The sequence below is a fragment of the Microcebus murinus genome, chromosome X (genome assembly GCF_040939455.1).
Source record: "Microcebus murinus isolate Inina chromosome X, M.murinus_Inina_mat1.0, whole genome shotgun sequence".
Classification (NCBI taxonomy): domain Eukaryota; kingdom Metazoa; phylum Chordata; class Mammalia; order Primates; family Cheirogaleidae; genus Microcebus; species Microcebus murinus.
The window spans coordinates 87,463,165-87,490,551 of NC_134136.1; the positions used below are offsets into that span (position 1 = coordinate 87,463,165).

The window sequence follows — 27,387 nt, forward strand, 5'->3', positions numbered from 1 at the left end:
AATTGTTTCACAATGGAATACATTTGAGAAGATTGTGAATGCTAGTTCCACCTTAAATAGTCACAATAAACAATAACTAAAGAATAATAGAGAAGTTCTGCAGAAGGAAAATACCTCCTAAATACATTTGCTATAATCTCACCTCTTATTTATTTATTTTTTTTTTATTTTCAGACCATCTCTTCATATTGCTCAGATTCCTTAGAACATAGTTGGGACATGCTGAAATAATCCCACCTGTTCAGAACCCGAGTCCCAAAAGGAAGAAGTGCTAAGCCAAGATGGCACCTTGGTAACACAAAGACACAACGCTGGCTTCACACTTCCCATCTGGAATCCCATCCAAGATGCCACTCTGTCCCACTGACAAGATGAAGACTCAGTTTCCTGGTGCCAGTGTTTATGAAAGTTAGACCTTTGGTGGGAGAAGAGGGTATCAGGCAAATATCAATCCAACAAAGATCCTAACAGATAAAATTCTCTACTCAATGATATAAAAAAATATGATTGCTTTAGCACTGAATATATTTCATTATTTAAAATAAAAGTGTTCAACAAACTGTTGAAAGCTTACTAATTTCATATTAACAGAGTAATGCAATAAAATATTTCTCCAGTGATTTATCCTGTCCCTAAAAATGCCTAATTGTGCTGCCAAAGTCCATTTTACACAAATTATGGTTTCTATAAATGCTAACTTGAGAAGGAACAGTGAGAGACAAGCAAATGCCTTTGTCTTCCCTCATAGCACTTAATGCTTTCTCCACATTTCCCACTGCTCGTTCCAAGAGCTATGAGCCCACTGTCCTTTGATATTTGTCAGATACACATTATTCACATCCTTTTCCAGAATACACAAATGAAAACTTCTTTCCCACTCTTCAGTTTTTTAATAATAATAATAAAGATCACAACTAATAAAACTAACAACTTTGAACACTTATTTTGTGCCAAAGACTGTGCTAAGTGCCTCACATTAAGAATCTCATTTAATCTGGATGATAACCTACTGAAGTATTACTATCAATATTAACATCTATAGTTTATAGATGAGCCAAGAGAGGCACAGAGAGTTCAGGCACTGTGTCTGAGGCCACACAATAAGTGGTAGAGCCATAATCTGAACATAATCTGATTTAGAGCTAGGGTGTTCTGCACTAGCCCAGTGATTCTCAACTGGGAGTCATTCTGTCTCCTCAAAGCACATTTGGCATTGGCTGGAGACATTACTATTGACACTTTCCCCTGCAGTTGTTAGAGGTCAGGGATGCTGATCAACATCCTACAGTGCCCAATACAACCTCCACAGCAAAGAATGATCCCACCCTAAATGTCAACAGTTTCAGGATTAGGAAACACCACCCTAGTCTAATGTCTCTCAATGGCAGGGCATTTGGAATGGGACATTTTGTGGTAAGACATCTGAGTGATTCTCATTTCTAGGTTAGAAATCTCTATCTCTAGGAGGTTATCTCAACCTGTGGTAGAGGGTACTTAGAACCACAGAGTCCATTTGGTGCATATTCTCATAGCATCAATTTATTCAAATGTTTAAGCAGGTAGTTTCACCCTATGCCCCAGTATCCTGGGATGCTAAGTCATTTTATCTTTTTGCTTTTCAGTGGACATGTGAAAGAGGCACTAGTTCACTAGACAGTGTCTGAAAAGGGCCAGAAGGAAGATTCTGGTTTTCATTAGCCTTGTTGTACTCAAGAAAACACAACAGCAGCATCTGAATCATAGATAATGAATGGTGATAGCAAAGGGATGCAACCACAATAGGTTACTTGGGATACAGACTTGGCTTAAAAGTCAAAATATTTTGGTGGAGCAGTTCTGCCATATCTATTCAAAATGTATTAATAATTGTGCATACCATTTGACCCAGCAATTCTATTTCTAAGAATCTATTTCATAGAAATATTTATGAAATGTGTAAGATACATTTGCAAAGATGTTCACTTCAATATCTGCCATCTCTGATAGCAAAAAAAAAAAAAAGCCAACAATGAAAACAATAGAAATGTGTGCATATCCATATGGTAGTAACATTCATCGGGTGTCAGGCAAGTGGGAAGGGGGAGGAAGGGAGGATTATATTCACACCTAATGGGTGTGGTGTACACTGTCTGTGGGATAGACATGCTTGTAGCTCTGACTTGGGTGGTGCAAAGGCAATATATGCAACCTAAACATTTGTACTCCTGTAATATTCTGAAATATATATATACACACACACACACACATATATAACAATTGCCTGGGTGTGGGAGTGTGTGCCTGTAGTCACAGCTACTCTGTAGGCTGAGGGAGAAGGATTGCTCGAGCCCCAGGGTTTGAGGTTGCAGTGAGCTATGATGATGCTACTGCACTCTAGCCTCGGAGACAGAGTAAGACCTTGTCTCAAAAATCAATAAATAAGTAAAAATTTAAAAATTAAAAAAAGATTCTGTAAAAAAATGTGTGCAAAATACATGTGCTAGAATGTTCATAGCAGCATTATTCTCAACAGCCAATAACTGTAAACTATCCAAATGCCCATTAAATTAGAATGGATAAATTGTAGTATATCCACATAATGGAAAACTATGCAGCAATTAGAATGAAAAAAACCCCACAAACTCCAATTACCTACAACAATATGTATGAATCCTATAGGCAATATGTTGAGTAAAAGAAGTTTGACATGAAAGAGAACATGCTGTATATCAGTAATGCCATGTAGAAAAATAGGCAAAATCAATCGGTGCTATGAAAAGACAGAAAAAGGGTTGCTTTTGGAGAGAAGTGAATGGAAGGGAGTCCAAGGGGACCCTATAGGATGCTGATCAGGATGGTTCTTGATACGGCACAGGTATGTTCACTTTGCAGCAGTTCATTAAGTTGTAAACTTATGATAGGCATACTTTTCTGTATGTGCATTATAATTCACCTATATATAATGTATACTATTAACAATAAATATAATATATATTAATTTATTGTGAATTAATTATATATATATATATATCTTTTTAAAGAAACACCAACAACCTAAGTATCCATCAGTGGACAACTGGCTAAATAAACTATGGGCTATCTATTCAATAAAATTCAGTGCAACCATGAAAAAAAAATGAAATAGCTCTCTCTAAATAAACTTGGAAAAATGTCCACTGTATATAAAGTTAAACAAAGAAGTCACAGACATAAGTATGTTTATTATAATTTCACAGAAAGAACTGGGGTCATATTCTCAAGCGGTTACTAGTAGCTATCACTTGAGGATGGGATTCTTAGGGACTTTGACATTTTGCCTAATGCATTTCTATATTGTTGGAATTTATCTATAAAGGTGTATTATGTTTGCACTGAGAATAAAAGGACATTTAGAAAATTAAGATGAACAAAAAATATCTTAAGTTTGAAATTGCCACTATTTCATTATCCATGAAGATGAAGGGTTTTTGATGGATGAAGGAAATGATAGTGGAATAAACACAGGGCCTTGCCTTTGGGGTTGCTAATTGAACCCAGAGATGGAGGTGGCTTTGGTTTGTTGTTGGCAATCTTAACAATTGATTCAAATTAGCACTTGTTTGCTGAGCTGCTCCACATTCAAATCTAGTTGTGGTGTGGCCACCACAAACAAGATTCTTGGCCACACAAAGAATGTGTCTACAAAATGGCAAAACAACTGAATTTGTTTGATTAAATGAACAAAATCATATACTCAGAGGAAGGAAAAATCAAAACAGCTACACCCAAAATAATCCACTCTGATGGGTGGTTCACAAAATGCACCCGTACATTGAATCAACATCTTAGTAGCCTCAAGTAGACTCTGTGAGAAATTCAGTTCAAAATGAAATACTCGTGAATAAACCAAGAGACCATGAAAAACACTTTTTTTGCCCACCATCAGCAAATGTTTTCTGAGTGCTCACCGTGCTTCTGCCATCATGCTAAAACTGTGTGTGTGATACTACCTTTATTATTGCAAATGTCATTGTGTTGAGTGTTCTTAATTCCACCCATAGCACTAAATGGAAATTCACTTAGGAAAAAGCAACTGATTCAGGCAACGTTGATAAAACCATGACTTTTCATATACAGTAAAGGTCTAATAGACAGATGCGACAATTAATTTATAAGGTGGAACAAGTTGTATTTCACAAATCTCAACACTGGCAGCACATTATATTCAGCTGAAACAGGATTTCTAGATGTAGCACATGGCTATCAATATTTTTCAAAGCTCCCCGAGTGTCAGGTGATTCAAAAACACAATAAGAGTTGGGGCCATTGCTCAGACCAATTAAATCAGAAACTTGATGGAATGGGACCCAGACACAAGTATCATTTAAGAGCTTCACAAGCATAAAGTCTATGTTGAGAACCACTGCTTTTAAAATTTATATTATAAAAGAAGTGGTAGAGGGACCTTGAAGATGCATTTTGAGGGTGGCACTTGAGGAAACATTTTATAAAGAGACTCAATAGTGTCTGTTCTTGTCCTATGCAGTTTTACTAGAAAATGATCATAAGGTGATAGTCTGTCATGTTATGGTTTCAGATGTTTCATGTAAAGTTTATATATAAGGGCTGTCCATAAAGTATCCAATCATGTCATATGAAAAATATATTAACAATGGCTGGATCCTTTCCGGACAGCATATGTTAAGTATCTCCATGTGCTTTATTCATGTCATTTCATTTGATCCTCACAACAATTCTATAAAGAACATATTACTATCCCATTTTACAGATGAGGCAAACGAGGCTTGGCAGATATTCAGCAGCAGCCCCTCAGTTTCACAAAGAGTAAAGTCAAGATTCCACAGTCTATATGTTGATATAGTGCCTTATACCCACAAAAGCAGTATATCAATCAAAGATTGTTTGCTGAACACCTATTATGAGTTAAATTCTCTTCTAGGCACTGGGAAGATGAGGAATACATACAATATAGGGCCTGCCATAGAATAGAGTTTATAGTCTAGCTGAGAAGCTAATATCATAGGGCCAAGTTTGGAGAATTTTGCAGGAAGACTTCTGAATTGGTAGGAGATTGGGCCTGACTGCATTGTCCAAGACTTTTCTGTAATGATACAAAATTTTGGTTGGGGAAAAAAAGTAAAATGCTTTGTGTAACAGCCAGAATAATGGCCTCCCAAAGATGTCCACTTCCAAATCCCCAGAACATGTGAATGTGTTATGCTACATGGAAAGGGGGGATTAAGGCTACAGATAGGATTCAGGTTGCTAATCAGATAACATTAAAATAAAGAGATTGTCCTGAAGTATGTACATGGACCTAACATAGTCACAGGTGTACCTTAAATGTGGGACAGAAGCAGAAGAGTCAGTGTCAGAGTGATGTGGTGAGAGATACACTCACCAGCCACTGGATGGCCAGTCAAGGAAGGGGCCAGGAGCCATGGCATGTGGGCAGCCTCCAGGGAAAAGACAAGAAAAAGGATTCTCCCCTACAGCCACCGGACACCATAATTTTAGCCCAGTGAAATACATTTCTGACTTCTGACATTGAGAACTGAAAGATAATAAATTTGTGTTGTTTTAGGTCACTAAATTTGTGGTCATTTGTTATAGCAGCAATAGGAAACCAATATAATTTGTCTTCCCAATTTTTGAACAGGGGAAAAAGAAGGTGGAAAAGTGAGTTTAGTCCTTGTAGTTTTTACCCATGTTGTCATCTCTGTTGTCCAAAATTTTGATCTTTTCCTCAGACCTAGTGAATGAGAATCTGCCTTTTAACAAGATCCCTGGGCTGGTCATGTGATTTCTAACAAGCTCCCAGGCGCTGCTGGTCTCCAGTGGTTCTCGGATTTAAGTGTTTAAGTTTATCAGAATCACAGGGAAGCTTGTCAAAACACAGATTGCTGAGCCCCAGCCCCAGAGTTTTGGAGTCAGTATGTTTCTAACAAGTTCTCAGGTGATACTGGTGCTGCTGGTCAAGGGACCACACTTTGAGAACCATTGCTCTAGACAACACTAATCAATATGTAAAAGGAAAGAAGTGACATATATCACTAAACTAAAATTCATCACAGTACCTCCCTCATAACTGACATTTCAGCATGTGGGTGATCTGTTTAAAAGTCCGTACCTTGATGCACTTGCTTTGTGAAAAAGGCACCACAGAGCCCCAGGGTTCTGAGCAACACTTGTGTGCAAAAGTAGCCACGCCTTTGGAACACCAAAGTATCAAATCCATAGATGCATCTCCCTGAAAGCTTAAAACACTTTTTCCTGTGTATCTTTATTTTCTCCTCACAGAATTCCATATGGTACAATAGCCAACTGTGGGTATTGACATGTTCTACATCTTATTAGAGAAACGGAGGCACTGGGGATTTGGTTGAGTAAGGTTTCTCAATCTCAATGCTACTGACATTTAAGGTTAGCTAATTCTTTATTTGGGGGGCCTGTTCTATATATTGCAGGATATCTAACAGCATCTCTGGCCTCTGCCCACTAGATGCCAGCAGCATCCCCATGCCCCAATTGTGACAACCCCAAATGCCTCCAAACATTATATAATGATAAAATGTCCCCTGAAGGGCACAAGCATCCTTGGTTGAGGCCCACTGGCTTATCTGTTCTCATGCATGTTTTAAAGATGACTATTACTTTGTAATAGATTTGGAGAGAGGTTATTAAGTCCCATAGCATACCTCGGACAGAACGCAAGATTCCTGAGCTCCCACTTGGTCATGTAATGAAGTCAAGCTGATCCATATCGACCTGGGCCTTCTGTAAGGTACTGAGTGGGGGACAGATCTTTCCAGATGAACAACCACACAGATAGTTTTTAACCAAAGGTTTTGCTCTTCCCCAATTTTATGGCTGATCTGTGAGACCCATCCTAAATGCCAGAGTGGGAGAATAGGCAAAGGGGAAAAATCTTATAAATATGCACGTTTAAAAACTTGAAGACATTTTTGGAACATGTCTTTTTAAATAAATTTAAGTCAGCTTGAGTTTAAGGAACTCAGTAATATCGCTGATATAAACAAGAGCTAAAAGCAACATTCTGGAATTGCCATAGTCCACGAGAAATAAGAAGAAAATGTACATTTTGTATTTACGGAGAAGCCACTGTGTAATGGCAACCTACTTGTAAACACAATCTGGTTTACTAACTTCAGTCTGATAGCAATACCACACACAGGGCTTCACGTCCTAGAGGGCCAAGGTTTGGGACTAGGGCAGTTTGAGAGAGCATTTCCTTTAAATTGATAGCAAGAAACATGCCAGTCATTACCTCAATAATTTTATGATTCTCACTCTCAGCAGAGCAAATCCTAAGAACTAGAAAAGGCCACAGACATGATTTTCTTTAGCCCATTTATCTACAAATGGGTTTACCAGGGAGGATGAGAGCCTCCTCCACTCACACATTTCTGAACAGAAAAGAGGTCACGCTTATAAACTGACTTTCTGAAATGTACATATTTCTAAAGCCTGCCCGCTGCCCCTCTTTCCTTCATTTCGGAGACTAAGTTAGATTAGTAAGATAGCATCAAACTGTGATTGCCCACTTGTTTTTGTTAGCCACGGTATAAATCAAATCTCATGCTTCCCTTCATTGCTCAAGGGGTGTTTATAGTCTACAGAATAATATTAAAGCTGACTTAAGTAAAGAGCTCTTTGAGAACCATTAATTCTTAGAGTTGGAGCATAGAACAGCCCAAATCTAAATGTAGACACTTTGTGAATTATTGACAACATGGCTCCAGTCGTTTATAATGAAGATAAAGATCACTGGCATATACCATTTAATTTTATTTTTTGAATAACAATTTCCATCTTTCAAAAATAACCTAAAATAGGTGATGTTTCCCACCAGATATTTTTTGAACAGTAATTTCACCTAGTGATCGCTTCACTATTTTCTAAAAGGAATCCCAGAGTTTTGGAACTCAGGGTCCAAAGTTTGGACTTTCAGGAATCCTGAAATAGTTATCTTTCCACAACAGCATGCTGGATCCTGGCACCCACTCCACATTGTATACCTGTGCGCCAAGCTCACTTTGTAGGTAACTGTAGATCTGTGAGTCTCACCTGGTGGTGATTTTGCCCTCCCCCCACTTTCTTCCCAGGGAACACATGCCATGTCTCCAGACACTTTCGGTTTGTCACAACTTCAGGTGGAGTGTTACTACTACCATCTAGAGGGTAGAGGCCAGGGATGCTGCTACACATCCCACAACGAAGAATTATCTGGCTCTAAATGCCAAGAGTGCTAATGATGAGAAATCTTGTTGTAGACGTTCTCAGAGATCCATTTTCCAACCACGTGTTGTATGACTCTATTTATATGAAATGCCCAGAACAGACAAATCCATGGAGACAGCAAGTAAATTGGTGGTTGTCTAGGGATAGGGGGAGGGGAAATGGAGTGTAACTGCTAATGGGTCCAGGATTTCTTTTCAGGTGATGAAAATGTTCTAGAACTAGATTATAGTGATGGTTTTAAACTTTGTAAAGATACCAAAAATATACTCGAAACCATTCAATTGTATATTCTAAACAGGTAAGCTTTATGGTATGTGAATTACATATCAATAAAATTATTAAAATCATTCTTATAGACCTTTCACCAAGTAGTTCTTATTTCTTACTAAACAAGAACTTATATCATAGAGCAGTTTTGAATAGCTCTAAGGTTCCCTGGAGAATATTCTCTGACAACAATTTTTGAATGTACCCCTATATTTTACAGGAAAGACATTAACAATGTTCTTAATTTTGTTAAAAAACAAATCTATTCCCAGTTGTTCTGTGGCTCTGGGATATGTCACATTCATCTGTGAGCAAATGAGTGAAGAGTGCCTGAGCTAGACTGGAGCCCAGGGGTCTTCCCACTGCTCTGGCTCTCAGTGTGATGTGAAGATGGCCAAGTCATCTGACCACTTTGTGCTCCAACTTCCCCATTCTTGACACAAGTCTCAGCTTCCTGCTGAACTTTCCTGTAGAAACTCAAGCAAGCAAGGATAGTGAGAGCACATGTTCAGAGCTTTGCCACTGCTGATCAGGCACAACTCGAGTTCCTTTCCCCCATATTTATGGTCTCTCTCTTCCCACCAGCCATCTGCACCACTATTTTTCTACCTATAACTTCTGCTCCTGCCCAGCTGGTCTCCTTCTGCACACCAAGCAGACTCCGCCCTTTCCCATTTCTGTTCTTTCCAATGACTCAGCCCTGTGATGAACTGGCCTCTACGTCTGTCTATCCAAATCCTTCCCATTCTCAAAGCTCAAACATCATTCCACCCTTTCCCAAAGCCTCTGGCTCATGATGATCAATAACAATTATTTTAGGCAAGGAATTCTATATTTAATTGCTAAGAGCATGGAAGTACTACAAGATGTCACCTCTCATACTTCATCTTCTACTGCTATGTCCTCCACCTCACACCACCATTCCAGTAGCACTGGCTTCCTGAAGCATTCCAACACAGCAGGCCACTTCCATGGTGGGCCTTGGTGCTGGTCCTAGAGATGCTCAGGCAAACACTTCACCATCCTCAGGAGTTTGTTTAAAACTGACCACTCTATTGCAATGTGCAACTCAACACTTCTAATCCATATTAGCCACTCTATTTTTTTCCATAGTCCTTTTCTTCTTCTCACTTATTTATTATATCTATTTGTTCAAAGTTGCTTTCTGTGAGACTGTGAGCAGGGTTTTTTGTGTGTTTCAATCACTGATGTAGTCTGTGAACCTAGAACATACCTGGCATGTGGAAGGTGACCAATAAATATTTAAACATATAAAATGCTTAGAACTGTGGCTAGCACTTAATAAATGTTAGCTTTGTCATCATCATCATCATCATCATCATCTTTATCATTATGGGGCAACTCTTGTATTATTATTCTGCACCATTGCACTGTGTTTAGCCTTTTATGTATCCATATTTTAACATAATGTATAAAGGTTGTATGCTTCTTGTGGGCCGAGAATTGCCATATATATTTTTTAAGTGTCTTTTTTTTAAAATTGAGATTTAATTCACATAGCCTAAGATTAATCACTTTAAAGTGTATAATTGAGTGGCTCTTATATATTCATGAGATTGAGCAACCATCACCACTACTTAATTTCAGAACATTTCCTACAGCCCAGAGAGAAACTCTGTGTCATTAGCAGTCACTCCCCATCGCCCTCTACTCCCAGCCCCTGGTAACCATGGATCCACTCTCTGTCTCTATGGATTTGCCTATTCTGGGCATTTTTATAAATTGAATCCTACAATACATGGTCTTTTGTGACTGCCTTCTTTCACTTAATGTAATGTTTTCAAGGTTCATTCATGTTGTAGCATGCATCAGTGCTTCATTTCTTTTTACAGATGAACAATATTAGAAACTGCTGATCTATGTATGTGTTTGCTAAACCTTGGTAGGAAAGTGCAACCTACTTTGGTATATTTTGCCCAATAAACAGAAATAAAAATGCTTGTTTTTACATTACTGTGTTACTTCTGTTAACACAGATGTACCATTTTCACTCCCGGCAGTTACCAGTTAATTATAACCCAAACAACACACTACCCATCTGCATATAATTTCCCTTATTGAAAATTGCCCCACCAGATATTTAGCAAATGCCTATAGACTTTTCAAATTACAAGCTGTATGAATTCTTTCTGGGAATGCTTATATCATTAAAATATTTTCTCCTCATGCTCTAAAAGGGCTCTCCCAGACAAAAACAAAAAAATCATGTTTTATTTTTGTTTTGGATTTATGTTCAACTTTTCTTCCCCCAGAGAATGAACATTAAATAAACCCTGGGCCTATGAAAGATCTTTAAAAAGACATATCAAAAATATATATATGGCAAGTCTCGGCCCACAAGAAGCACTTATTCATCACTCATGAATCACTTGGTGAACATGAATGAGAAATATTACATCCCAAATTTCTTGTATTTCCCCTGCATTTGTTGCATTCACAGATTACTTAAAAGAAAGAAAATAAAATCGTGGCTACCCAGAGTCTTTCAAGAAGCAGTACTTTAGATCAGCAGTCCCCAACCTTTTTGGCATCAATCACCGGTTTCATGGAAGACAATTTTTCCACGGGCTGTAGAGGTGGGGGGAGCAGGGGAGAGGAGGGTGGAGAGGAGGAGCTCAGGCAGTGATGCCTGGCTCTGTTTTCCTAACAGGCCTTGGACTGCTACTGGGCTCTGGGTGGGGGAGGTTGGGGATCACAGCCTTAGATAACTACTGTTAGTGTTGCAGTGAATGTCTCCCCAAATGGAGAGAAGGGGCAGGGAGGGAGGAAGTAAGAGAAAAGGACTTTAGAAAAAGGGGACTTTAAACATCTGTTTTTTTCTACTCAACAATGTGTCACAAACATCTATGTCAACACATGCAGAGTGACATCATCATCTTGAGTGTTCCTGGTGCCATCATTGATTTGAACAATCCCTTTATTGGTAGATGTTTTAAGTGTTAGTTCATAAACATCTCTATCTACTTTCCATTTTTTTCTCTCTGTGTGTGTGGTATATGTTTTCCTATTCTTGAGATATTTCAGTTAGGATATCTATCTACTTTCTATGTCCTCTGAAACAGTATGTACTGGTTGCAATTTAATCTTTCTCTGATGATTCAGTGTGTGCATATCAGTTAATGAACAATCACTGCAGAAGCAGAAAGTCTAGGACTCCAGGCTGAAAGATTGAACACAGACATTGGTACAGACAGTACTAGGTTCCTGAACAAAAGAAGGACAATTTGTTCCAAAGCCCACTCCCAGAATTCTTTGCCCCAACTCAGAGTGGAAAATTCTTCAAGAGCCTGTGAGCAGTTTGAGAACTGGACCACTGTCCTATTCCTTCTTGTACCCCAAAGCTAATGTTTGTGCTAGGCATATACTAAGTGCTTAATAATGGCTGTTGAAGTTAGACAATTCTGGCCTTTGAGGGATATGTTCAGGTGCTGGTGACCCTAGGGCCACCTCCCTTTACTACATAGCTGTTCTCTTTCCTATTGCTTCATTAATAAGTTACCTCTCTTTTTTTAAGGACACTTGTGTCTTGCTGAGCCTGTCACCACCTGAAATTACCATCACAACACATTTCCCTCTTCTTACATGTGCCTTTCTTCTTCCTGGTCCCTTAACTCTGTTACTACTTTTCTTATGCTTTTTGTTCCAAGTCTATCAACTTATTAAATGTTGTTAGGCAGTAGAAGGTCCCTCTTTTTTTTCAAAGCTTCAAACAACCACCTAGAACACATAGTTTATCTCAGTGTGCTCTGAAATAGCTGCTGATTGTTTGCAACCAATAAAATATATGGATGTAGGTAAAAGAGATTTTTTTTGTTGTGTTCTTTTCAAATTACTCCTAGGGCTAAAGTGATTCCAGAAGCCTAAAAAACTAACAACAACAACAAAAGCTTTATTATATTAAGCAAATAAACTTAGTCACAAATAAGTAAAAAAATGTTTGAATTTATCTATCATAGTATATGTGCTTGGAGTATATTATAATTTGAACTAAGATATCAGAGCAAAATGTAATGAGGATGTTAGGATAATAGATTCTAACACTTCTACAGCATCTTCCTTCTTAGGTACTTATCAGAAATCATTTGCACTTAAGTCCACAGGAGCAGTTGACAGCAATATTGAATTATCCATCTTAGCTATTCAAAAGGCCCATCTAATCACTGCACAATTTCTTTGAGAATCCACACTAAGGACATTTTCTACATTTTTACAATGTCATGGGTAATTTTTCTACATTTTCATCAATTAATCCACACATTTACTTTGTAAAAGAGATTTTTTTTCTAGGTACCTAAAAGCTCCTAAGGAAGTGTAAGACATAATACCTGACTTCCAAGAGTTGCAATGTGGTCTAAGTCAGAATGTTTATCAAAATCAATTAGCGGTGTTTCGCCTAAGTTCTGAAGAAGGTACAACCCCATCTCCACCCCAGCAAAAAACTATCCTAGAGAATGACATTTTCTTATAAGTAAATGTGTACAGAAGAAATATTTATTTTTTATTTTTGACTTTATTTTTAAATAAATGTTTGTTTTAGAACAATTTTAGTTATACAACAAAAATGCAAAGATAGTACAGAAAGTTCCCATGTACTTAGCACCCAGTTTCACCTACTTTTTTTCAATATATTAAGGGGGTACAAATGTTTTAGGTTACATGGATCACTTTTATAATGCTTGAATCCTGGCTATAGGAGTGCCTGTCACCCAAATAGTGTTCATAGTACACTTTAGGTAGGTTGTTTCTCGTCTCCGCCCCCTCCCTGCTGCTTGATTTCCACTGAGTTTTACTTCTCTCTGTGCACATATATGCTCATCAGTTTGAATTTAACAGTGAGTACATGTGGTATTTGTTTTTCCATTCTTGAGATACTTCACTTAGGAGAATGGTCTCCAGTTCCATCCAGATTGTTGCAAAAGGTATTAATTCATCTTTTGCAGAAGAAATATTTAAAAGCAGACTTTGGATCCAGCTACTTAAGAATACTCAGTCTTGAAATTGCTCCAGAATATTGGACAATCTGGTCATGCTTTGAAAACTCAAGAACTGAGCTCCTATAGATGATAAGAAAGACTTCTCAAACTCATAATGCCTGAGTTATCCAAAGATCACCCTCATACTCTGAACACTGCTGAAACCCAAGAAGTACGCTGGGAGAGGGGAACCCCCAAATAAAACAGAACACCCTCCCAGCAGTCAGAAATCAATGCCACAAAACTGAAATTCCTTTGCATTTCTTACAGGTGAGGCCCTCCCAAGCCAGTTCCCCTTGGAGCGTTCCTTTACTTGCAGTTCACACATACTTCTAACAAGTTTGGGCATATGGTTTTCCAGCATACCATAAATTAGAAGCAGCAAATTAGAAAGGGAGAAGTTGCTAGCATAAGCATCGTGGGAAGAGCCAAAATGTGATGAGCTGCAAGTCCAAGAAAAAGAATACCTACTATAAGAAATGGGCAAAATAACTCAATTATAATTCATAAGGGTGTTTATTCACTCATCATTTGAGAGAAAAGCTTTTAGAAATAGTAAGAAATCCACACAGGTATTTGTCCCTTATCATAACAAGAACAGTCTCAGGTTTATAGGTATTCAATATCTATATATATATATATATATATATGGAATGAATGCATGAGTAAATAAAGACACATTGTGGGGCCACATTGTCACATTTGTCCTAGAGATATTGCCATAGATGAAAATATTTTATGCTTATGATTCATTTTTAAAATAGTGATTTTAAAAACAGAGAAGAAAATATTTGACCTCAAAGAGCAAGAGAATCAAGAACACAAGTACTCTGGAAATGTTATAGACTCCATATAAATAAAATAACTAGTTAATCTAGTAAATTGTGCTTTCTTTTATAAAGTCAACATATTCACAAGTGAGATCATTGCTTATAGGAAATTTTTTCCTATTGAATTTTATTTACTCCAAAACATTCAGTAGTTTTTAAGCTATGTAAGTGGGACCTAAAGTAGCACAAAAGATTTCAAACAGAGAGATCTGCATTTTAATACCATATGACTCAGGATATACAGCAGGGGAAAATAAATAGAAAGAACCACACCCTTTCTACAGAATTGGCCATGAAAGCCAGTTCAACTGTCTAAGACAAATTAGCAGTAACTTACTCTTAAGGAATTAATGCCACGATAAGGAAGCATCCCTCTTGATCACTGTGACCAAATACGTCACTCTTTCATTCTTAAAATGTGACAAAGTAATGAGATCAATTTTGTAAGACTATAAGACCACTAGTGATTCATCAATGACTTCATTAGTAGTGATTACCCACAATTAGGTAGAAAAAAATATGTCCTGAATCCTTTCAGGTGCTCCAACAAATGTAATTAAATAAAATGGGGGGAAAGATCGAAAGGAGTATAATGTGATCTACATTTTCCTTTTTCTTCCTCTTATTCTCTTATCATCTTGCTGTACACCCCCTGCCAATTCTCCTAAGATCCATTTTGCAATTTCCTTCAAAGGGAATCCTTCTTGCTTCTGATATAAAATTCACCAATAAATATATTCATAAATAAATACAAACCCTGTGTATATTTGCCTTTTAGAACCATATTCTATGTTTGCTTTCATACATACATTTTGCCTGCTATAACTTTTCACTTCCTTCTTTGCAATCTTTCTCTCCCTGATTAGAAGGTCTACCTTTTTTTCATGAAAGTTATTCATCTCCTACTAATTCATCCCCAAAGATCATCCTGGAATCTTATTTATTAGCATCTTTAAACACTTACTGTGTGCCAGTTGATAGGGTTGTGGATGGCATTAAGTAGCTTTCCATTTCCCCAGAGATGTCTCTCTAGTTTTCACACTAATCCCCTTAGGGAGGTTCTATTCTTATCGCCATTTTATAGATGAGGAAACCGAGGCTAAGACAACCTAAGTAACTTGTCAATGTTCGCCCCATGGTGAAGCTGGGATCAGGACCCATATAAGTCTACATTCCCCAGGCTGAGGATTAGTAACAGGTCGCAGACCTGTTAGGGACTGGGCCACAGAGCTCCGCCCTCCCCTTCCCCTCACCTCCTTACCCCTATCAGTGGAAAAACTGTCTTCCATGAAACTTAGGGAAGGGGGGATACACAGCAGGAGGTGAGTGGTGGGTGAACGAAGAAAGCTTCATGTGTATTTACAGCTGCTCCCCATTGCTCGCATCGCTGCCTGAGCTCTGCTTCCCCCACCCCGTCCTTCCTCCATGGAAAAATTGTCTTCCATGAAACTGGTTCCTGGAGCCAGAAAGGTTGGGGACCACTGTTCTAGCTCTCAAAAAATCATTACATTGTCTTGCATCGATATTTTCTCCTTGAATTTAATTCAGCCAATGTGGAGCATCTACATAAAAATGTATGTATATATACAACTTTTATTACTTAAGAATTCAAAGACATCCAGGTATAACACCAACTGTATCTGGGTATATACTCAGTATTTTCTTTATTGATCTAATATTGATAGGCAGCTCCTCAGCTCTGCCACTAGTTCCAAATTTGCTTTTTAATTGATCAGATTCCAGAATAAGAGAAAAAAACCCATGTGTTTTACCAAGGTAGAAGGGCAAAATATATATGAATTTCATAGCTAAATCAGAGGTCCACCTAGAAAGTGAATGGCTTTCGCTGTTGTTTAGGAAAAGAAAAGGCTTCTGAGAACATGGGAACAATGCAAGTAAAGAGAAAGTTAAGAGGCTCTGAAAAAGAAAGAGAGGATTTGGGTTCACCTATGTGAGAAAGAGGGATCAGGCCAGAAGGACAAAGTGGGCAACGAAGGGCTGCCATACTGAGAGAGGCCAAGTTGCTCTGTGGGATGAGGGAGCCAGGGCAATATCCCCTGTGACATGTGTTTTTTTGTAAGGAACAAAATACGCTTTTAAGTGTGCTGTCTGATTATCAGTGAAAGTTTTGCTCCTGTGATAAATGTGATTCCATGGTGGCTTGGATGACAAATGGGTTTCAGGATGGGGCCAAGAAGAAGGGCCTTTGCCCTTCTTTTCCAGTGGACACCAGAGTGGTCATAAAGGAGCAGCCACAGGGAACAGAGAAAATACCTTCAATGTAAGCAGAAAATGGAGCAGTGGTAATCCTGAAATTATAATCCCTCAGAGACATACTGTGGAGAGCTTTGGCTTTGTATCAGAATGGGGGTTTGAATCAATTTATCCTAATCTAAAGGGGCTAAATATCCCTAGAGGACATTGCAATTCCAATAGAGAAACTCAACCCACTAGCTTATTTTTTATAAAGAACAATGTTGTTTGCTAGAACCAAGGAATATACAATGGCAATGCAGCTTCTTAAAAATAAATCTGGATGAACAAGCATATGCAGTCACCTAATGTGCTGACTTCAAAATTGCCTGATGAAACTTTTTGCCTGTTAAACCTGTTATTGTACATAATGAAAGATTCTATATGCACTAATCACAACATAGAGACTTATGTCTGATCATAGCTTCTAAAATTCATGATACAGGGATTTTTAGTTATACTCAACACATTTTTCCTTCAGAAACTGGATTGGTTGTTCTAGATGCTGTGAATGATATAAATTGGGCTCGTAGTTGGAAGAAATCTAAAGGATCAAGTATCCCTGGGTTTCAGACAAAACCTCTACTCTGAATACATTCAAAGGTATGTGGATTTTATTCATAATTTGGTATCTTTTTATTGTGCTGATTTATTTCTCTGCATTTCATGTTTAAAAGATGTAAATGTATCCCACATTGCTCATACTTTATGCCATCAATAGTTATTTCTTCAGTTGGCCCATAATTAAATTAGACTCTTTAGCTGGTCCATAATTAAATTAAATTAAACTAATACTGATTGCTTAAATGAATTATTTTGCTTTCTGATGCAGCAGAGTGTTTACCTGTCTATAGTTCTTTAAAATTTAGTTCCAGAATCCCAAAGCTCTTTTGGGGGCCAAATTTCATAGCAAAATATTTATTTTAATTACTTATCAATTAAGGTAAAAATAATACTTTCAGAGGCTGTGGTCTGCTACTTTGAAAAACCTCTTATTTAATTACATCAAATACAACCATTAACAAAATGTTTTTTCTCATTAAGCCAACCTTTAGAAAAAACAGATTTTGGAGGTAGAAAACTTCAGTGCACTTTTCATAGCCAGCATTATTACATGTGATCTTCACTTCCCATACAAAATGTAAGGTCTTGTCCTGACAGTTTTTCATGTTAGTTAATAACTTGTGTCACAGGATGGCCTGTTTTGCTTCATGTTCTAAGGGTCTTATTATTTGTAGAATAATTACAATGCAATATCAAACAAAAGGAAGATGCCATTGACTGAAGATGGAAAATTTTAGATAGAAATAATTCAAAGTTCATTAAGGAATCAAAGAATATTATTACTGTCCCCTCCTGTTGGTTCAACCACATTTTTGCTCCACAGCTGGAGCTCAGAGCTGTTACTAGAGGGTCTTGCCTGAAGTTCTATAGATTCAAACATCTGGAACTAAACCCCACTCCCTTCTTAAATTATTTGGCAGATTACTTAATATCTTTTCTCAAAGGATTGTTCTTCATTTTTAGCAGTAGATTTTTCTGTGCCTCCTTGTTCTAAAAGTATAAAATGCTGAGTACTTTGATGATCTCCCCAACTTCTAGAGCCTACTCTATTCTTTTAATTATTAATTATAAATGCCGTTTAGCTTCTATGACTACAGAGCAAGTGCAGGAAAATGGCATGCAAAATCATGTAATGATAGATCATTCATGTCCCCATAACTTTTTCAGCTCTCAGCCTAAATTAAATGCATCTTTACCATTATTCTGACTCCAGAAACAGTGAGAATGGGCTGAGAACTGGAAATCATATAGCAATGAAGTGACCTCACAAAGAATAACCCTATCCTTTTCACTAGCAACAGACTAATGTGGATTATGTGTGTTTTATGGAGCATTAATTATGCCCATGTTTGAGAAGAAATATGAAAAGAGGGTATTGACTTACATTTCAGAATCACCAAGAAATGGGGACCTGGATTTTGTTTGCCTGCCTCCTGGGAGCAGCTTTCGCCATGCCCGTGAGTAAAACACCCCTTGCATAAGTCAGTGTCGAATTTCCCAAGCTTAGAAATAAAAATCTTCTCCACCGTTGGTAAACTTTAGGGTTTAAAACGGTATAATATCAGATGTTCTCAAACGTCTCTGTGATGAAGGAACACTTGAGGAGATTGTTTAAAAAGATAAGATTCTCAAATGCCTCCGCCAAACATTCTGATTCAGTACAGCTGAAGCAGGGCCCAGGACTCTGCATTTTTTTCCTCTCTAAATATCAAAATAGCTGTATTTAGAATAGCTAAAGAGATATACTATTGACTCATTACCCTTGAGGACTCTGCATTTTTACAAGCAACCCCAGGAGATTCTGTTGAAACAATTAGCTTGTAAATATCACTGCCCATCACATGGAGGAAGTTCCTTCACATGGAGGAAGTTTTCAGAAGGGACCTTTGGAAAAGGCCTCCTGAGAAAGTGTTTAATCAGCATTAGGCAAATATTACAAAACTACAAGTTTTCTCTAAAACCCAATTCCTCACAGGTTTCCAAATCTCTTCCAGCCCTCCACATACCACTGCTGTTACCCTTCAGGGGGTAAGATTTCTGTGTTAGGAATCCCCTGCTTGAACCATCTCCTTGTTCTTAGAGGCCTCACCCCTTTGGGGTGAGTAAGTACTAAGTGAGTATCTACTAAGTACCTGGCTTCCTTGTGGTTGCCTGGGCTCCTACCTACACCCAATACAAATTGATACATTTTACATTCTAATGTACCAAAGACCAGGATGTCAGACCCATTCTCTCCAGACACAGGTACATAAGGGCAGAGAGCTTAGATCACATGCAGGCCAAGCAGGCTCCATCTGCTTGTTGGTGGCATAAAGAGCAGTTGATACAACTAGAAGCCAGCAAGTTTGCACACCTGCCTCCTCTCTTCCTCTCACCCACAAGACCTAGATTCTGTGCTCTGCCCTCCTGAAACCCTGCACTGTGGCCATTCCTAGTCCCTTGAGGGGTCCCTGCATTTTTCCCACTCCTGAACTCAGCATCTCCCTGCTTGGTATCTATCAAGATGGTACAGGAAAGGCAGTTACCTGATTAAAATAATAATCCATATTCAGATGGGAGTGAAGGGACACTGTTATGAAATACAAATATTTTAGAGACTGTAATAGAGCTGATCCCTAATGAAGCCAGTGTCTGAGGGAGATTTTCTGCCTGACTCTTCTCTCCCTCTCCCGGACCCCAGAGCCAACCAAAATTCCACAACACAGGCCCCAGTCACTGGGCCCCTCTTTTGAAAGGACAGGCAGTTCTGGTTTAGATCATCATTCAGGTTGCTTTTTATTTTGAACTTTTAAAATATTCTGCCATAAAATCATTGACAGAATAATAAAAAGGATCGGCCTCAACTCAATAAATCAACTCTGTCATTTTCCAAAGGATTTATGTTTCCACTTTGCTATGCCCCTTCTTGTTCTTAAATTCATCAATAGTTCCCACCTTGTGGTTTCTTTCGTTGCTGTTGAATGCTGTTTGCTTTGCATGTCAGTTATAAGGAACCCCTTTGATACTTAAGCAAGGGAATGTCTGTGAGACAATTCTCCTCTTTTTGGGATTTCTTAACTGTGTAAGAGAAACATGCCTTTCTCCCCAACATGGAGTGAGTTTTATTGAGTAAACTGGTGGGCAGGACAGGGTAGGACTCATTGACACCGGGGGAGGAGTTGTCTAAAAACCACCGGAGAATAAATGTGTGCTGGTTTCTGCTTCCAGGTCTCCTGCCATAAGACTATAAGCCCAGGGGCAGTCAGTTAGTTGTTCTGGACCTCTTTAAATAAGAGGACTCCTCTCCTGAACAGCATACATGTTCAAACTAAAAAGTACACCTCAAATATGCTCTGCACTATATAGATTTTTTTTTAAAAGTAGCTTCAGTCTCCCTTAATGTGAACAATTGCATATTGACTTAATCTCTTCCTCTCCCTCTCTCTCTCCTTCACTCTCTCCTTTTCTCTCTTTTTCTATTCTCCTTCCCCATCCCTATAAAAGCTACCACCTCATCCTGGGCACCCTGGTTATATCAACTTCAGCTATGAGGTAATTTTTCTCTTTACTAATTTTGACCATTGTTTGTGTTAACAATGCCCTGGGGCTCTGGAGAATAGTGTGTTGATTCTTCATCCAAGATGTTTCTTGAATGATCCCAATTTTACAGTTCTTACCACCAGCTTCCCAGTTTAAGCCCTGATGGGTGGCCTCAAGCCTACATTGTCCCAGCATCCTCTTACCTGGCCACTCTCAGTCTGTCCTCCTAAACATGGCTGTAATTGTATCTATCATGAACTACCACTTAGGGGGGCTGCACGGTAGAGTGGAAAGAGAACTCTGGCTGAATAGCCTTGTTGTGTCCCAGCCAGTACGAAGTGGGGATTAGGTAAGATATTATCTAAGATTTTTGTCGAGCTCCAAACCCCTGATTCTAAGACATTTACACTTGATGTGAGTCTCTCACTTGGCTTCAGTGAAAGATGAGTGACTAAGTGTTGTACGAGGGACTGTGCAGAGGAATGGAAAGCACCAGAGCTTTGGGTACCGGGTTTGAGGTTCTCCATTCCTTACTAACTATATGACTTTGGGCAAATCATTTTCTCTCTCCGGAACTTTGCTTCCCTCGCTGGAGAAGCGAAATAATTATGATAAGCATATTTCAAAACATTGTTTGGAAAGTAAAATAGTTATTGCATATGAAAAGCATTTTTTCAAGTATAACTTGAGCAAGGTTAATAATTATTTGTTATATTGATTAAATGCTGAACTACTATATGCAGGAGCCCAAAACCTGAGGTTAACTAAGTATATACTGTTCAGAAAAGAATGAAATTCTTCCTTCTCTCACAGGTTCAGGTAATAATCTGTGAGTCTGTTTACTTATACAAGCTGAAGAAAAATGTTAGTAAAAATTTAAGGCAAGATTCTCTGTTAAACCTTAAAAGGTCGACATATTGGAGCAGTAAATCTGTGTTTCTAGGATGAGAGACAGTGTTTCCACATCCTTTATTTTCTAACCATGGTGACGTTAAATGAAAAAGAATGAAATGACTATTATGTCACATTAATATGCCATAATTTCTGTTTGTTTTGCCCTTGCAATGAAGAGCAGGAGCTACATAATTAAACAAAGTCACCATTTTTGCAACCTCAGTTAACTTAATGAAGCTCTTTAGCTCTCCATGACCTTATCTGCAAAAGCGAGGGTGAGGATACCTGCCTCAGAGCATGTGAGAAAACATGGAAAATGTGTGCAATGGATGTAACACAGTGCCTGACACATAGGGAACACCCAACAAATGTTTACCTTCTTCTTTCTTTTGTAGAACTCACATTCTCAGGCTATCAATACACACAGGACTGAATTAGTGAGTCTATATTTCATACTGCATTAGTGAGTTTCTATATCAGAATGAGGTAAATTAAATCAAATGCATTCTCATATCTCTTTCTCTTAAGGTGCTTACCCCTTTGAAGTGGTACCAGAGCATGATAAGGCCACCGGTAGGTAGATATTTTGTTCTTTATTCCCTTAAAATATTAGGCATGCATTTAAATTCCCATGTTAAGTGAAATATGTCTACTCCACATAGAGACCCTAATGGGAAATTTAGCTGTAAAAGGTCATGTGTGTGTACACAGTTAGAAATTCTTGCAGAGGAAGAAATGAATAAAATATTCCTATGGCCATATGGCAAAGCAAACACTGCTGCTTGTCCAGTTGGAAGTGACCTGAGCCTCTCTGTTTCTCACCAGTACCCTTCCTATGGTTACGAGCCCATGGGTGGATGGCTGCACCACCAAATCATCCCCGTGCTGTCCCAACAGCACCCCCAGACTCACACCCTGCAGCCTCATCACCACATCCCAGTGGTGCCAGCTCAGCAGCCCGTGGTCCCCCAGCAACCAATGATGCCCGTTCCTGGCCAACACTCCATGACTCCAACCCATCACCACCAGCCAAACCTCCCTCCGCCCGCCCAGCAGCCCTTCCAGCCCCAGCCCGTTCAGCCGCAGCCTCACCAGCCCATGCAGCCCATGCAGCCCATGCAGCCCATGCAGCCCCAGCCACCTCTGCACCCCATGCAGCCCCTGCCGCCACAGCCACATCTGCCTCCGCTGTTCCCCATGCAGCCCCTGCCGCCCATGCTTCCCGACCTGCCTCTGGAAGCTTGGCCAGCAACAGACAAGACCAAGCGGGAGGAAGTGGTGAGTATGCCTTGAAGCCACTACAATACAAATCTTGTGGAAATGGGGCAGCAAACCTGGCCCCAGAGCTCTAAGGTCTCAGACAACCCAGGGTCTAGAGTTGCAGTAGCTATAGGTCTATGATTCTATTAGTCAGCAAACTCAAATAATGATATAGTCAGCAAACATTGAAATAAAGCTGTCACTAAAAAAAATTCACAAAAGAGAGAACTCATAGGCTGCTGTAATACAAAAATCTGCATTTTAACATCTATAGCTGTGTATGCATGTGTTATACTTTTATATTATAAACAAATTTATCTACATGTCTTAGTAATTAAGACCACAGTTTTCATAGTGGTTTTAAGTTCTACCATTATTGAATTTCTACTAGAATATATATTACTAAAATGCATTAATTTTAAAGGCAACAGAATAAAGGAGTATCAGTTCTGTTATTTCAAAGGTTTGACTAGCAAGAATTAGGCTAGAATCGCACTGAGGATAAAAAGGGGGAGTAATTTTTGAGAGTGAAGGGGTGCAAATATTTGAACAAGCTACCAAAGGTAGGTGGGAAATCTCATTTAAAAACCTAATGGAAGATTACCTGTCTCCAGTGGCTTTCAATCTAAGTTGGAGGAGGCTAAACTAAACAGGCTGTTAGATTCTTTTTCAGTGCTGAGATCATATAGATTAAGCTTTTAGCAAGAAGTTACCATGAATAAGCACAAAATCTTCTTCTGTTGCCAGAAGCTCTTACAAATGAACGGGAATAGTCAACAAAATGACCCTTATCCACATCCATAAACTCTCACTTCTGTGTACGTGAGATTATGTGATTCTACCATGTATATGTATCCAAAAGTAATTCTAATTTATAAATGCTATTGATGACTTGCTACTGAGCAACAGAGAGAGGTGAGGTGGAAATGACCTGGGCGGGGAGCCAGGACACCTGGGTTCCAGATTTGGTTTTGCCCCCAAAGAGGAGGCAGTATTGTACAAGTCACTTCAAATTTATGGATGTTTTCTTTTCTTTAAAATGGGGGAAAGCGACTAAATCAGATCATTTTTAAGCCACTCCCAAGTATAAATACCATAGTTTTTGAATTTAAAAAATCATATGTGTCATACATAGTTTCACAATTGTGAGCATATTTATGGGGAATATGGGGCAGAATGTTTGAAAATTAAATCCCAAGTAACTTGGTACCTATCATTGATTATTCTAATCTAAGGTACATGTTCTCTCTTTGCATAGAAAATGCATTTATCTCTTTATTAATAATTAATGGACTTTATAATGTGCTCACACTTTGCCAAACTATTTATGGGAAGGCGACTATGGGCAGGTAGTTTGAACTCTTTAAAACTCAGTTTTTTGTGTGTGTAAACTTAGAGTCTAAATATTGATAGTTTCTTAGAGTTGTTTTATGGAAATAAAATGATGAGCTTGGAGTCTTCATGCAAGAAGTACTCAATGAAAGGTAGTAATTGCTATTTTATTATTAAATAATAGGCTTCAAGTGTCCTGAAGATAGGAGCCTCCATCATGGACACCTAATATCTAATGAAAATGAGATAACAAAGAAACTTTGGAAATTAAAGAGTTCAATTTAAATGGCTATACATCATTTTGACAAATGAAGCCATACATGTTATTGTAAATGACATCCACTCGGAGTGTTTATAAATTATTTCAATTGTTCCTTTTGCTATTGTTTTTTTTTTTCAGGATTAAAAGATGATAATATGAGAGGGGAAGTGAAGTAGATACTTCAATTGCTTTCAGGAATGACACAAGAACACATGACTTGTACTTACAACCACATTACTTACCAAATTGTGTAACTAAAAATAAGTACCATTAGCAGACAATAAAATGTTTTAAAAATTATTCATGTCTTTGTGCTGAATTGAACTTAAAATTTTCATATCACGTGAGACAACATATTATAAATGAGTATTCCTGAATAAGGTAGGAACTACTTATTTATAGCTACAAAGTTGACCATTTAGCAGGTAAATAAGGACTCTATTTCTTTTTAGAGAAAATTTAAATTACACTGTCTCAAATTTTTTAAAAAAGTGGAAGTTTATACATCAGTTATAATAATTGATAAAGTGAAAACTTGTTAAGATGTACAATCACAGAACCTGAACCAAATGAAGGGAAGTTTATAAGAAAAATTCTTTACATTAAAAAAGACAACTCTTAAAAATGTTTATATTACAAAACAAATGTGGATTTGGAACACTGGTTTTATACTTCATACCACGTTAGTAATCAAAATCTGATTTTTGATCTCATCTACAGAAAAAGATTTTTAAATGAAATTATGTGATATGTATAATAATGTACTGAATTTAAAATTATCGAAGTAATTGGTTTCTTCAAGAACAATTTTATTAATGGAGCTTCAAATAGAGAATTGCAGTGATCTTATATATAAGTCCTTTCAGTTCAAAATCGTCAAGATGATAAATTGTACTGCATAGTCTTAAAAATGTTAACAGATGCATAAAATGGATTCAAAACAAGTTTTCTTTCCCGCTTATATTTATATTTGAATCCTTTTTTCCTCCTACACCCACACAGAATTGTAAACAGTCTTTGCAGGGTTTATATTACACAGCACCCACAGTAACTTTATTCCAGTACCTTTATGATTAAGGCCCCTTAATCATTTTCTGGAATGAATAAACATAACTTTACTGGGAGGGTGTTGATATTCAAACGACTCGATTTTCGAGAATTTAGATTCATTTTTTACAAGATAGGAAAGCATCTAATCAATTGGCATGGGCCAATTCCACTCAATTGAGTAAACACTCATTAAGCATCCTCTAGGGCAAGGCACTATTTCATGTGCTGGTGAAAATAGTCCCCATCCTAAGGAATCTTGAGTCTACCAAAGGGATAAAATAAGCTCACAAATAATGAATATGGCTAACATACTTAGCTACCAGTCCAACAGCTTTCCTTGCCATTCCTTCCTTGCTGGCAGAATGGGAATCAATCCCAGCATTCAGGCTTCTACCAGCTCAGGAGAGATGCACCCCCTCCCTCATCCCAGGGAGTGAATGTTCATTCCTCCATGCCAACTATGGCATCAATTACCATAACTCTATTTCCCTTACAACTGATTGGTTTAGGGATGGGTTGTAGTAGAACCTGAACACTGAAAGAGGCCAAGGGGAAGTCTCCTGGGAGAGGAGGAGCTTCTGGGAAAAAATATTTACCTTTAATTAAAAATATATAGGTGCTGATACATGCTAGGAAAAAAAAAAAGTGCTGTTTGTCTTTAGATCTATTTGAGGATGATATGCCTGGTGCTGTGTCCACCATCTTGTGAGAGAAGGGGCAAGTGGAAAGATAGAAAACCCCTAGATTCTCAACGGCATCATTGTGCCCCTGAATTAACCAACCCAGGACCATGTACTTCTGTATGGATGACTCACTTTGCTTCTATTCTAGTTTTTTCCAATTGTGGGTGATAACTGATTACTGGGTCATGACATCAACATCAGGACCCCCACCATTTATACCACGCCAGCAAACTATATCTTCCAATGATATAAAACTTATCTGGACAGGGCTAAGGAAATAACTTGCCTGAACAAAATCCTCTAGAAGACAGATACATAGATAGCTAGACATAGAAATACATATAAATATATAGAAATAGACCTTGGTGTATGTTCCAAAACATGTGCTCCCCCTTCCTTTGCCTTGATATCATATAAGAGGATTCTCTATTTGGGAAAATCATTGACAACATAATTCTCTCTCATTCATTCTCATTCTCTCTTTCTCTCTTTCTCTCTCTCTCTCTCTCTCTCTCTCTCTCTCTCTCCACACACACACACACACACACACACTCATGTATAATCATACATTTAAATCACATTTTGAATTACAGGAAAAATTTCAGGATCCTAAGGACCTGTTCACTATGAACTGATATGTACTGCATTAAGTTAATTTTACAAGAAACTAAAACTTATCTATTAAATGCCCAAATATTCTTTTAATATAGTCATTTTCATGGCAGTCATCTAAAATTGACATTGTTCTACTATATTAAACATATGGTAATCACAATATAGCATCTTCTTGATGGCCCAGAATGAGACTTATGAACACCTATCAGAGGTAGGTGTGTTGTCTTGGAAATTCAGAGGAAATAGGATTCTTACACCTGTTTTAAATGATCGCATACTGATTTCTCTCATTCTAATTGTTCTTCACTGCTCTTGGCTATCACTTCTTTTTGTTAATGTATATTTACATCTTCAAACGTGTAATATCTTGTATACATATTCTCCCTAGCAAATAAAGTGCATTGGCTTTGGGATTGTTATTCTGGAAGTTCCACAGTCACTTTGAGACTATTTTACTTCCTGATTCCCCAACTTTGGCAAATAGCTGCAACTGACAAAATTCTGACATGAAGATGTATGTGTCTGTAACCACACAGTGAAATATAAGGTGATGCAAACAGAATAAAACAGAGCCTTTCTAATTAATTAAAACCCAGGCTCAGTCAACTGTCCAATATTATATG

General features: G+C 38.0%; 2 protein-coding genes across 3 annotated transcripts in view; one reads left to right on the forward strand and one right to left on the reverse strand.

Moving 5' to 3' along the window:
* The window catches only part of ARHGAP6 (Rho GTPase activating protein 6), a 474,180-nt gene that overhangs the window by 107,117 nt on the left and 339,676 nt on the right, over positions 1–27,387 (reverse strand). The window lies entirely within an intron of this gene.
* AMELX (amelogenin X-linked) lies at positions 18,553–22,855 on the forward strand. The gene is made up of 4 exons (XM_012784837.3): positions 18,553–18,606; positions 20,633–20,680; positions 22,091–22,135; positions 22,388–22,855. Exons 1-4 carry the CDS (start codon positions 18,553–18,555, stop codon positions 22,853–22,855), a joined length of 615 nt encoding a protein of 204 aa, XP_012640291.1.

Coding starts and splice junctions, on each gene's coding strand:
- AMELX (XM_012784837.3), top strand. CDS start 18,553: ATGGGGACCTGGATTTTGTTTGCCTGCCTCCTGGGAGCAGCTTTCGCC. Junction 18,607..20,632: donor GAGCAGCTTTCGCCATGCCC/GTGAGTAAAACA, acceptor TCCCTATAAAAG/CTACCACCTCATCCTGGGCA. Junction 20,681..22,090: donor ATATCAACTTCAGCTATGAG/GTAATTTTTCTC, acceptor CTTTCTCTTAAG/GTGCTTACCCCTTTGAAGTG.